Below are 13,288 nucleotides of genomic sequence, written 5' to 3' on the forward strand. Positions count from 1 at the left end.
TATCCCAATTTCTTAGCACTTTCTGTGTCTTCACTTTTGCTGGAACCATTTACCAAAAAATTAAGCCATTTTAGGGAAAAGAGGACAGTTTTCTTTTTTTGTGAAGAGTCTCTCTCTGTCACCCAGGCTGGACTGCAGTGGCGTGATCTTGGCTCACTGCAACCTCTGCCTCCTGGGTTCAAGCAATTCTCCTGCTTCAGCCTCCCGAGTAGCTGGGACTACAGGCATGTGCCACCACACCCATCTAATTTTTTGTATTTTTAGTAGAGACAGGGTTTCACTGTGTTAGCCAGGATGGTCTCGATCTCCTGACCTTGTGATTCGCCTGCCTTGGCCTCCCAAAGTGCTGGGATTACAGGCATGAGCCACCACGCCCAGTCAAGAGGACAGTTTTTATTCATTATATGTATCACCAGATGCGTATCTTTCCTGGGACTCAGATAATCCCAGGATTAAATGGGTTTGAGCAATCATTCAACAAAGACATCCATTTGTAGGCAGAGCTACATGTAGGATCTCCATTATAGAATGAACAATTCTAGTCCATCACACAGATGGTTACATCCCATCCTTTCTTCTTTTGAAGAAAGAACTTCTCAATTTTCATATACTTTCAGGTACTTGAAGACAAAATTTCTGGTGCTATGATGTTTGCCACTAGTACCTGAGCCCCTGAAGAGAAGCCATACTATGAAGAAGGCCCACAGTTAAGGCTAATCCATTAGATGGCCTTGACTGGGATCCAGAAATAGTGTAGTGGAGTAGTCAGACTTTGATCTTGAAGTCAGGTCTCTGAGTTGGGTACTGTGGTTCCACTCCCTTAAGAGTTCCATGATCTTTGATCTTAGACAAGAAAGTTGATGCCTTTGAGACTTTTATAGCATGTAAAATTGTGATAGTAGTACTAATACTTAATCCACAGAGTTTTGATGGTTGTATGACAAATATGAAAGCAAATGAAATGATACCTGAAATATAGTGGCTTACAAAAGTTATTAGTCGTCTTCTGACACAGAAAATGAGAGCAAATTAGACTTGTCCAAAAAAATACAGTTTATCACAAAGTGAAGATGACAACCTGGGCCAAATTCTGCAGGAATGCTTGAAGCAATTAATAAAGTGATCCTTGAAAGGATCAAAGGGTTAATAAAGCCTCTAAAATGCAGCAGCCCTCAAATTAGATGACTATAGCCTAACAATAAATATTGAAATATTATTCTGATACTTGCCTCTCATTATCAAGAGATATTCAATGTTATCTTCTACAAGGCATTTCTAAGTGACTGTAAACTTGTGAAACATTAGAAAAGAAATTGGGGAGTAAACAACAAGGTTGTGTTTATTATTAGCTAACTTTCCTTTCAAGCACTTTAAGAATTTGAGGCAAGGAGCAAAAATACCTATCACATTCCTCTTACATAAATATCCTGTAATAGCACAAGTCGATCACCAATATCTGGATGCCTTTACAAACAATAACCTTTAAACCTGAATTCTTTCATTGGCCTGTTAATGGACATCTAGGGCAATTTGGATGAGAGGGATGTTTTATGTTATGCCTTTTCATGCTTCCTTCTGAATACCAGCTCTTCTTAGATTTTTTGTTTTTATTTTTAAACCCTTCCTATAATTTTTATTTTACTTTGCAATGCATCATATGAAATATAGTATCACTGTTCAAGAAAGAGCCCCTAAAAATATCCTACCCCAGGTTTCCAGATCTACTTTCTCCGTGAAAACTACTTGAGCACATAATGCTAATTGGCAATAATGAATGCAAATACCGCATAAACATGTCAGTTAAGACAGCTATCAATTTTAAGGCACAATCCTTTGGAAAGCCATCCACTCTTCAGAAAAACTATTTGGGGAATTAGCAATGCTCATTTTGCATAAACAATGATTTCAAATGAGAATAGAAGGAATAATGCTATACAGCTATAAATTTTCCAGGAAAAAACCCTGAAATTGAATTGTATGTATATAAATGTGTTCAATCTTCTGCCAAGCTTAAATTTATAAATATATATTTATATATTAATAAATGCATATATAGGTATATATTTATTTTATAAGTGAAAAGCAAAATACGTATTTCTTTTACACTAATCTCTAATGACCTGGAAACTGCCAAACAAAAGCATCACAATCCCTCTGCTAATCTCCCCCTCTATCCCATTCAGGAAGGATGGCTATTGTCTACTTTATAAGCTCATGTTCAAAGTCATGAAGTCACTTGGTTTAGGACAAATAGGAGCCATGACGGAAATCAGATGCCTTTTTGCAAAAGTTCTCAAGTGAATCCTCCCTTGACTGCTACTTTAACTCTACCTTCCAATACTGATTTGACCTGGACCAAGTCCTTTCTCACTTTGCACTTCCATTTCCTTACCTTATAGAATGAGGTCCTTCTTATATTATTGTATTGTCCTGTCCTCCTTATATTATTGTATTGGAAGGGAATAACGGAAATGTGGATGTACAGAATTCTGAGCCTGGGGAGCATGAGAAACAGTAAGACAGGGAGTCTCATCCCTGGAGATAAAATAACACATATAGGGCAACTGACTTCTGGAAAACTAGTCAAAACCAGCAGAAAAACAGTCTGAGGGTGGCTTTGTGCCTCTTTGTGGCATGTGTCTAAACTGTACCATCTGGCTTCAGTCTATAAAGAATCTCAGCTGGTAATCCAAGTCTACTGTGGAATGAGACTTCTTGTGATTTTGTGTATCAAAAGCTTGGTACCAGTTCCTTCCCCAGAGGGACCTTCACAGTCTAAGCTCTCTGATGGGCTGAGCTTCCTTGCCCAGGGGGAAGTTTAGTTCAATCCTTGGTGTGAGACAATGTTTATTTTCCCTTATCAGTAATGAAGATGAAGAGTTTGTGCATTCTGAAACTCTTTCAGAACCTGAATAGCACGGCTGGTAGGTATAGCTTTATTATTCTTATTGTCCTTCAGAAAGGGTCAAATGACCTGTAGATCAAGGACTCACCTCTAGGATTGATGTCTGCACTTGGAGGATCTGTTCATGGCCTTTGAGCTGCCGAATGCAGATTTTGCAGGACAGCTGGGTGGTGGTGGGCGTGTAACGCTCCAGGGAGAAGGCACAGTGCAGGGGCTGCCGGTTACTGCACCACACGCGGGAGAACGGGACTTCCTGTAGGGGAGATGGAGAGAAGGGATGGTTTGCAGAGCCCAGCTGAGATGAACTAGAACAGGAGAGACTTAATAGCGATGATGATGATGATGACGACGACGAAGACAATCACAGCAGAGATAATTGCCTAGGCAGCTTTAGTGGAATTGTTGTAAAAATAATGTTCCAGCAAATGCCAAGCAGCACAAAAGTAATTAATGTCAATTCCAATTGATAACATTTGTATTCCAAAACCACACTGCAAGAGCTCAGATTTCACTTGGTGACACACAATTAGGAAGAATACCATCAAAAATTATCATTTTCATTCCCTGCTTATAAAATATTTTCCTTTGGAAGACTCCTGTGAGCCGTGCTTCTACTTTGGTCTGGGATAGGACGTTATCTTTTTACCTACGTAAAAATTATGCTAAGGAACTGATTGGCCAGAACTTAACTCCATACCACAAATTCATGCAGAATTGTGAGAACACAATATTGCTAATGTATCCAACATAAAAATACCTAGTGCAAAATCACACACATATACACACAGACAGGGAGAAAAAGAGGGAGGAAGGAGGGGAGAGAGACAGACACACATACAGGGCCACCCCAGAGTGATCTAGTTTGTCAATTCTTCATTTGCTCAATTTGTCCATTCAACTATAATGTATAAAGTGCCTGCTAATGACCAGATACTGTACTAGGTAAACAATAAGAAACAATAACAGATTCAGTCCCCCACTCTCAGGGGACATATGGACAACTGAGAGGCAAAAATACCTTTTAGTAAATGAGGAGGGAGATTATAAAATCTATAGATTACTCATTTTTCCTAGTATTAGCCATTGCTTGCTACCAGACTGTGTCTAACAATGTGAAGTAGAAGTTAGTCATTGAAATTTTTTCATGTACTAAAAAGTCTCTCTCCTTTCTAATCAAATGTGGCTTGGCCCTTGGCAATGACCTTATATGCCTCTAGTAATCCTCACGCTCACTTTTTTCTCTATTTCTCACTTTATTAGTTTGCTCCTTTACCTATTGCTAAAAATACAATTTTCTGCAATACTAGAACAGAAAGGTGGCAAGACATGTATCAAATCTGGAAGTTTGGAACCCTGAACTATGACTGGTGATGAAGCCAGGATGTGTCATGAGACTAAAGAGCATGACTGAAATGATCTTTTCCCTTTGAGAAGCTATGCATTACCTAGTTATTCCCAAGCCCTTATGTGCACACTTGTTTGGATACCTTGCTTCCTAATTTTCTCTATAGAAAGCCCCACAGATTTTTATTTTGGATGTTTACTGGTAGACTCAGGAAGAAGGGATGGATGGACTTTAGATTGTTGTGAACTTGAAGAGAGGAGAGCCAGCTTTATGGGAGTATGAAATAACAAAATCAAATATTCTACCATGCATCTTAGCAATAAATTCTGGGTCATTTTGTTTGTTATTAATCCAGAACCAAAAGAAAAGTGGAGTTTCAAGAAGGATGTAGAGAAAGTCTACAGATGGGAAACTATCTGGCATTTCACAGACTTCATTCCTGTGCAAGAAGTGGGCTGTTAGAATGGAACTCCATCTTTGCCATTCTCTGTTCTTCTCCATGTGGAAGGGGCTTGAAGCCTAAAAACTACATTTTAAAACTCCCCCGCTGGCAGTTTACATTTCCATTCTGCCCACAAGAGGCACTCATGCTAGATTTGGAAGGGAGAGGAAGTGCAGAAGCCATCACTGCCCGTCTAACATCAGCAGGCAGACCTGAAGGCTTCAACTGACAGCCCAAGAAAGGTGTGCAGGGGCTTCTGGACATCCCCTGGAGAATCCGCTGCTTTAGTGCTGGTGCACTTTCCTGAAATTCCTGACCTGGCTGGTTTTCTAATACTACTAGTAGCTTTCTCTGACCTTGGCTCTCCACAGAGGTTTCATAATCATATAAATCCCTTGATTAAATTTCCCCTCGGTTGAAATGTCTTGAGTGCCTTCTATTTTCTTGACTAAAACAATTCTTGATTTGAAGAAGTTATCTTAGAAACTGATGTGAGTTGGGCAACCCTGAAAGGGGCTACTACTGAGTTCCAGAGGGAGGCTATTGTCTGGGGAAAATGCTGGAAGAGGCACCAAGCTAATGATCACTAAGGAAGCTTTTCGCTGGAGGACAACTTGCTTGTACCATCAGCTGACAACACATGTCCATTTAATGGTATCGCTTTCCCACTTTCTTCTAATACAAAAAATTTTGCTTATGATCTCTTCTCTTTTCTTCCTGTGGTAGATCCTGCAGCAGAGGGCATTTCTGGTTGGTGGGGCCTCCTGGCAATGCCTACAGGAAGTGATTTTCTCTAAAATACTCCAAATGACTTTTCACTTGTATCATCATGTGCACTTACAAGTTCTGCCATTTCTCCTTGTTATCTAATGTGATTCTTTTCCTAATTCTCCTGAGTTTTGTTCCACTTTGTAAACCATGGGCAGCCCTTCCTCCACATCTCAGCCTCCTACATTTCTCTCTCTGCCTTCTGTACTGTTCAAGATTCCATTTGTTCACACATGCCCCAACTGCCATCTCTCTGAGGAGGACTACAAAAACATCATCTCTGGCATTTATCTCTTTATCTTCAATCCCTGGTATTATACCCCTAAGCGCTACAATAATCTTGTTTGGTCTTTACTTCTCTGGTAAATTCAACTTTTGGAAACTGATTGCTATCATATCTCTCCCATTGTTCTTCTCCTCTAATATTCTGGTTTCCATTATGCTTCTATTATGGCTAACTCTGGTCACCTACTCCCAGTCTTCCTGCCTTCAAGCTCTACTACATAGAGCAAATGAGGGGGTTAGGGCTTAATGGGAGAGGCAAATAGCTCAGGAAAGCAGAAAGCAGTTGATTGGGATTATTCAGGGAATAGCATTATGGTCTCTTTTTTACCTCTAATGACTGGGCAGGCATTGATGTGACCAGGCCACCTAGGAACTCTAAATTTATTACATGAGTCCTTGGCTTGGGGGGGGCCACAATGGAGCTTTGATGCCTGCTGTCTCCTGCCTGGCCTTCAAAGGCTTCCACCATCTCTTGCCCTATACTTGTTCTCTCCGTTCTTATTTTTATTAGCCCTCAAATAAACTCTCTTCCCCAAACCAGTGAATTTTTGTAGAGTTGCTTTGCACCATGCACTTCAATGAAAGTAACCATAACACAGCACTCTGGAGTTCACAGGTACTTTTGCCTAAGGTGGTTTTGCCCAGCTAAGCTAAGTAGGAGATGCTTCCTAAAATTGAAATTTGAGTTATTACAGTGTAATGCAAGCACTTGGACTTCAGGGCTAGACAAAGAACTGTGCTCAAGGTCCAGCTCTTAAGCAAATGTACGCTTTCTGCAATTTGATTTGAATCGTTGGTAATGCTTGCCTTTCAAAAAAAAAAAAAAAAAAAAAGGCCCTGACCACTCATTTAAAAATGTCTTCTCTGGTACCATTTGCTAAATTCCCTGTATTTTCTCCTAAAAACACTGGAAGAAATATAAAAGAGTAATGCCTACTGCAGAGATAATTTTTCCTTGCAGAAAGACATGAGAATTAGCACCAAAAAACAATAAAACAAAAACCCTCTTTTTTCTTTTCCATTCCATTGAACACAATCCAAACATTTTAAAAATCTGATTTTAAGATAGTATCAAGGGAATGCTTTTTATTGTTGACTTGAGTAGCAGCTGCCAATAGCATTCAACAAAACATTTAAAAATAATAGAATTAGAAGCGCCATGATTAGTGTGTTTTCACGGCAATCATCCTCACTTTCATTTATTCAAAAAACAAAAACAAAAAACACCAACAAGCTCGCTGGGCTGAGAGGAATTATGTGGAAAGTAATATGGGAGGAGAAAGTATAGCAAAGTTATGGGTGTTTAAAGAATTCCGGAAATGTTTTCATTTTGACTCCTATTATAATTAGGTTCTTAGCAGATGGAGAGAATGTAAATCATATCTTAGCAGGAGACAGACACTGGGTTCTCCAAAATACATAGCATGCTGGAAAGACAGCTGCTTTTACCCTAGGGAGGTGACAACTTGACTTTGTGTTTTGTTGGCTTTTAAAAATAATAATTTATTGTATTATGTTTATTACAGCTCCCCTACCCCACAGCCAGCAAGTAATAAAGGAAAGTGATTTAGGAGCTCCCAGGTCCCAGCAAGGAATAAAAGAAACTGATTTAGATGCTCTCAGGTCCCAGTAACCTATTGAAAGTAGAATTATTTACCTCCCAGAGGAGGTTTGCTAATTCTGCAGAGGGGGACAATCATATATTCCTAATTGTGGTAGAGTCTTAGGGACTGACGGAAAATGGGAAATAATGAATTGTTTACTTGGGGAGACTAGCATCGTGGACCTCAGGTTTTCTTTGAACCAATGTCAGTGGCTGCTACCATGAGATCTCAGAAGAGCTGACATAGCCTTTCCAACTTCTCATTCAATATACCTGGCTTCATAAGCAATGACATCTATAAAGTGTAATCCTCCAGAACCTAAACCAACAAGATTTAAGATCTAGTTGGTCCTTCAATATACAGGCTCTCATCGCATATTTCTGGGCCCAACCTTGAACTCACACCATTCTAAAAACATTTCTCATGCAGTTTGTTGGTGTCTGATAGGAAAAACATTGTATGTACTGGGTACCTCCCCAGCCTGTACCTTTCTGGGAAATTTCTACCTTTCCCAGAAGAAAACAGGAAAGTTTCCTAGTAGAGTAAGGTTTGGGTACCAATTGTAATATGTCGGCCCCCAGACTCCTGATTTGAAGTTAGAGAAAGGGAGATTCACCAATTGAAGGAGAGACCTATAAATGATGTCAGGAATAGTGTGATTTTCTCTCTCCACAATAGCTCTCTGGGATAACAAGAAATAGGCCCTGTTAGTTCCTAACCACTAAGCCCTAATGAAAAGCCATTCTCTATTATCCACGCCAAGTTTGTCAGTGCACATGATGTTCTACATGAGGTTCAAGCAGGCTGAACACAAACCCTCCCCTAAGTGCTTACATCTAATGCCCAGAGCAAACACAGCATGGTCATTAAGCCAAGCACAATATGCATTCACACAAGCTGAGGATATCAGTGATGAGAGGGGCAAGGAAATTGGTGGTAGGGGTGATGAAGAGAAAGGAGGAATAGAGCGGAAAGCCATTTGGGGTAAGAAAAATGAAGTGGAAATGAAAACTCAGTGGCAAGCCTCCTGATGCAGAGAAAATTAAATTGTTTCTCAGCCTTCCAAGACTCTTTCAAATTATGCTCAATTACAAAAGGCAAATATTTATACATGTTCACAACTTCCATGTAATCCAGCTCATCCCAGCAGTAAAGCTTGCTGGGTTTCCTTGAAAGTCAATGTCCTCTGGCTTTGGCTGGTCCTGTTGTACCCTCTGGGGTCAGTAAACACTTAGCCCCCTAAGTCTCTTCTTCCTGGGGCTCTCTTGTTTATTGTTTAAGTGATGCTGCAAGGTAATGGTTCTTTCATCTGATTTTTTATCTCCAAGCATTAAACTTAATAGTTCACTTTGGACTGAGTCACTTGCATCAGATCCAGTGAAATGAGGCCCTTATAACCTATAAAGATTAATACGGAGGAATTTGCATGACTATCAGGACTTGTTTTAACAATACTCCGAAGTTCAATTTGGATTAGAAACTTTGAATACTGCTTACCGGAAAGCAAAGAGACCTACACCTTGAATGTCATAAACTATTTATTCATAGAAAACTTCTCTCCATGGAAAAAAATGTGGTGAATGTGTCCCTGGCCCTCCCAGAAAAAAAAAAAAAAATGTTCAGGGCAATGAGAGATGGTTGTGCCGCTTTGAATGCACTAAAACTGTACAGACAGGCAATTCCTCAGGTAGTGAGTCTGAAAAGTCAATAGAAAAATGCAGCCCTGTCCAGTTTAAAAATCCTGAATTTTAGAAGTTGGATGGCTGGTGGTACAACGTTTTTCTAACCATCATGATGCAGTCAAGGTTTTTTCTTTGTGACTAGGCTTGTTCCCATTCTGACAAGCTGGTATACCTGTGTATAGTTTAAAAAAAAAAAAAAATGCTGCAAGGATGGAAGGTTACAAAACCCAGAGGACTCTACACATTACGCTGATGGGCAAAACAAAGAAGTCTGAAAGTATTCTGTGATTCCAGGTCAATGTGAGTCCACCAGAAGCTTTTCCAGAGTGAAGGAAATATCCTGTCCTTAGGCACTTGAAGTAAGACGACTGGCTTTAGAAACTATGGAGGCTAGCGAGCTGCTTACTGTAATATGTAATATGTATCACTGGGAATTTTCGTAGACTTGTTTGTAAGAGATCTTTTAAGGCTAAACATGTACTTGAAATAACTAAATAGTATCCAAAGAGATTCTGAGTCTCCCTGAAACGTTTTCTTTGTTTGTTTGCTTTTTGTTTTTGAAATCTCTAATAGAAGACATGTGGACAATAAGTACCTTTAGATATTTATAAAAGGACTCTTAAGAAGTGTTCTGACCAGGCGCAGTGGCTCACGCCTGTAATACTAGCACTTTGGGAGGCCGAGGTGGGCAGATCACCTGAGGTCCGGAGTTCAAGATCAGTCTGGCCAACATGGTGAAACCCCATCTCTACTAAAAAATACAAAAATTAGCTGGGCATGGTGGCGGGCACCTGTAATCCCCAGTTGCTCAGGAGGCTGAGGCAGGAGAAGCGCTTGGACTCGGAAGGCAGAGGTTGCAGTGAGGCAAGATCACGCCACTGTACTACAGCCTGGGCAACAGAGAGACAGACTCCATCTCAAAAAAAAAAAAAAAAAAAAAAAAAAAAAAAAAAAAAAAAGGAAAAGGAAAAAGAAAAGAGAAAGAAAGGCATGTTCTCTCTCCTTCCCATCTTGCCTGATTCATTTGGCAGCAAGTGCACTTCATATATGAAAGAAAAAAATCTCTTGGTTTTCCCCTGGCTAGCCAGAGCTCTCTACAACTCAAAATCATCACCCTTAAGAAGTTCCTCACTGACATTGAGTTTATTCACTGCTGAATATGATAAAGATGTTGTCTCATAATGAGCTGATTTTTAATAAAAACAAACCAACCCACAAACCTGGCTCTATGTTGTTAAATTGGCATCTTCAACCTATATTGAGCAATGATTCCAACAGGAGAGAAGAGAAATGCCATCTCACCTAACGTGCAAGCACCTTTCTTCCTACCCGTTAGAATGCTGTGAATTTATGACAATATATTTCACTCCCTGTGTGTAGCCCAAACTGTTACATTTCTGTGACAGTTTTGAGGCAAAATCCATCCTTTAAAGGAGGAAAATCAAGCGGACGCTCGCCAGGATCTGTGACATACTTGCTGGTTAAAGCAAAGCCATTTCTGTTAGAAACCCATTTGGCCAGTACCTGGCAGGCAGTGAATGGTTTAATTCTCCAGAGGAATGGGGGAATATCAAGGACAGAGATCTGAAGACTAAAGGTATTCCCTTTGAAATGCAGCAACTTTGGTTCTTCCAGGAGCTGTCCACCTTGATGCCTTTCATCTGAAACCACTTCCTATAGGAGAAGAAAAAGAAAAGGGGATCAATAATGAAATATCCTGCTTATATATTTCCTATCTATGGATATGCACGCTCACTACCATGTATCTTCCACAAACGGACAGACAGCATAGGAGAAACATACTTCTTTACATCCCCATAGCCCATAAAGTTCAAGACTAAGGATTAACAACTGCTGAGTGACAAGTATTTGGTTAGAAAGAGACAATATTTTTGTTATTTGTGTTGCTTAGGGCTTTAAACTACACTGTGCCTTTATTTAAACCTCAAAGACCTCCCCTGCCCCTAAGCAAATCATAATACTTCTGGGTTTCCACAACTGTAGAAATTTCACTCTGTAACCATAATCAAGGGATGCATTCATGCTCAACCTGACACATCATCATATTTCACACTAACTAGAAACAGCCCCCTCCACTCTGGTTCAATTTTTCTTCACTAATGCAGGCATTACATGATATTTATTGTTTTGGCCTAAAACAAATGTTCCAGTGTGCATGTATCATGTTTATTTGTAGTAATGTTTGTAAAAAAGTTATTATACCAAAAGGCCAAGAAAAAATAAGTTGTTTATCAAAGTAGCTGTAGCTCAGGAAAACAGAAATCAAATTCCTGAAGAAACACTCCTGTAGCTTTCACTGAAAAATCTTTATGTAATACAATCTAATACAAACTCAATTCACATATATTCTGTTGAGTAAACCATTTCATTGGTTCCAAATTTGTGGTGTTAGAATCATATTGGAGAGATTATATAACAAATGGAGTAACAAAACAAATACATATCCAGTGAAGTGCTAAATGATTGTGCGGGATTTAGGCTTTCAGTGTTACTGAAGATAAAGAGATCTCCCTAAGTCCATTTTAAAAATCATCATTAATTGACATATTATTTCCTTGCAGAGCTAGGAGAAATTAAAAACTGAAATCCTTTATGTCCTATAATCTCAGATTCTAAAAAAAAAGACTGTTAGAAAACAAATAGGTTTATAAACACAATCAAACTTACATTTCAATTATCAATGAGTAAAAACACCTTTACTTGTTATCTTATATCCATCTCTTGTCCATAAGTAGAATGACAGTAACAAAAATATTTTTGACTAAAAAGTCATCCAAGTTTTATCCTTCACATACACATAAACTGTTAATAGGTTGCTAGTATCTTTTTCCAGGACTGAATCAGTGGCATTTTCTCCAGCTCTTTAGTGTTGCTTGTGGGAAGAGTGTTTCTTGGGGCCCAAGGGTCAGTGATAAACTAGATGTGATGATAGAAATATTCTATCTCTGTGTGGTCCATTATGGTACCCACTAGCTACAGTGGCTATTAAGCACCTGAAATGTGGCTACAGTGATGAAGGAGCTGAATTTTTAATTAAAGTTAAATATCCACATGTGATTAGCAATGACCATACTGGACAGTACAGTGCTAGGTAATTCACAATCTTGTGGATTTCAGAGTTGAACATGATAACATGGTAGCCAATGTCTGGTGGGGGCTACAAGAAATGGAAGAAAAGAGGCACTATGGGGAGGATAGGAAATTAATTCTAAATGCCTGCTTGGTTGAGACATTATGCGGTCTCTGGTCACTGATTCCGTCTTTTGAGATTTACTAAATTTCCATGAGAGCTATGTTAGAGCTGGACACTGGGTGTGCAGAAATGAAACAGTCTCTGCCACCAAGAAACTTACAATATTGTGGAAAGGGTCAGGACACTAGGCATTGATTCTAATATAGTATATATTACCATACATGTATTCCTAGGAGGTTAAGGAAAACAGAAGGTGCCCCTGACCCAGATGGGAGGACAGACCAGGAAAGGAGTCTGGGCATTACTAGGTGAGGTAGCATTTGAGCTAAACTTTGAAATAAAGGGAGGAGCTGGCCACTTGACAAGGAAGGAGAGGACATTCCAGATGCTGAGCAGGGCATTCACAAGCATGGTGGCTAGACAGAGCTGGGATGGAAGGTTGAGGTGCAAAGTGTGTGATTGGAGATGATGAAAATGTGGGCAGAAACCAAATAACAAATTCTTGCTTGCTACGCTGGGGACTTTGTATTTTATTTTTGAGTACTGTTGCTCTGGTTTTAAGGTGCATTAAAACTCTTTTGGTGTCTTCATGTACTCAAACGAATACTAGTCTTGTAAATTGAAGATAGCTGCATAAAATTCTAATCACATTTCTGTGTGGTTTTGGGCAAATTATTTTCTTTAGACCTCAGTTCCCTACCTGGGTTTATTTATAGCCAAGCAAAATAATTAATATATTAACCTCTTTTTGCAATTCTGGTGCAAGATTAGAAACAAGTACAAATAAGAAATGTGCTTATTAAGACCATATTAAAGCCATAGTATAACAGCAACTCTTCTAAGTGTACTTGAACTAGGCTTTCTCAAGTATACCCTTTTCTTTAAATTTAACTTTCCTTAATGGACATGAAGTAGTCGACACCAGGAAATGAAGTGACTTCTTCAAGGTCATGTGTTACTTATTGTAGTGCTAGACTATTTTGTTATTTAGACACTACACACAATAGTTGTATTAGAAGGGAACTTAAGATTTAGAGCACCAA

At 39.3% G+C, this 13,288-nt stretch overlaps 1 protein-coding gene across 2 annotated transcripts in view; it reads right to left on the reverse strand.

Moving 5' to 3' along the window:
- The window catches only part of UNC5D (unc-5 netrin receptor D), a 584,232-nt gene that overhangs the window by 24,582 nt on the left and 546,362 nt on the right, over positions 1–13,288 (reverse strand). For both annotated transcript variants that reach the window (XM_010370595.2, XM_030937254.1), the window contains exons 14-15: positions 10,556–10,705; positions 2,994–3,158 (exon numbers count right to left, since the gene is read on the reverse strand). In XM_010370595.2, the coding sequence (XP_010368897.1) occupies positions 2,994–3,158; positions 10,556–10,705 (315 nt within the window). The remainder of the gene's footprint in view (positions 1–2,993; positions 3,159–10,555; positions 10,706–13,288) is intronic.

The sequence above is a fragment of the Rhinopithecus roxellana genome, chromosome 9, assembly GCF_007565055.1.
Source record: "Rhinopithecus roxellana isolate Shanxi Qingling chromosome 9, ASM756505v1, whole genome shotgun sequence".
In the NCBI taxonomy this organism is placed as follows: Eukaryota; Metazoa; Chordata; class Mammalia; order Primates; family Cercopithecidae; genus Rhinopithecus; species Rhinopithecus roxellana.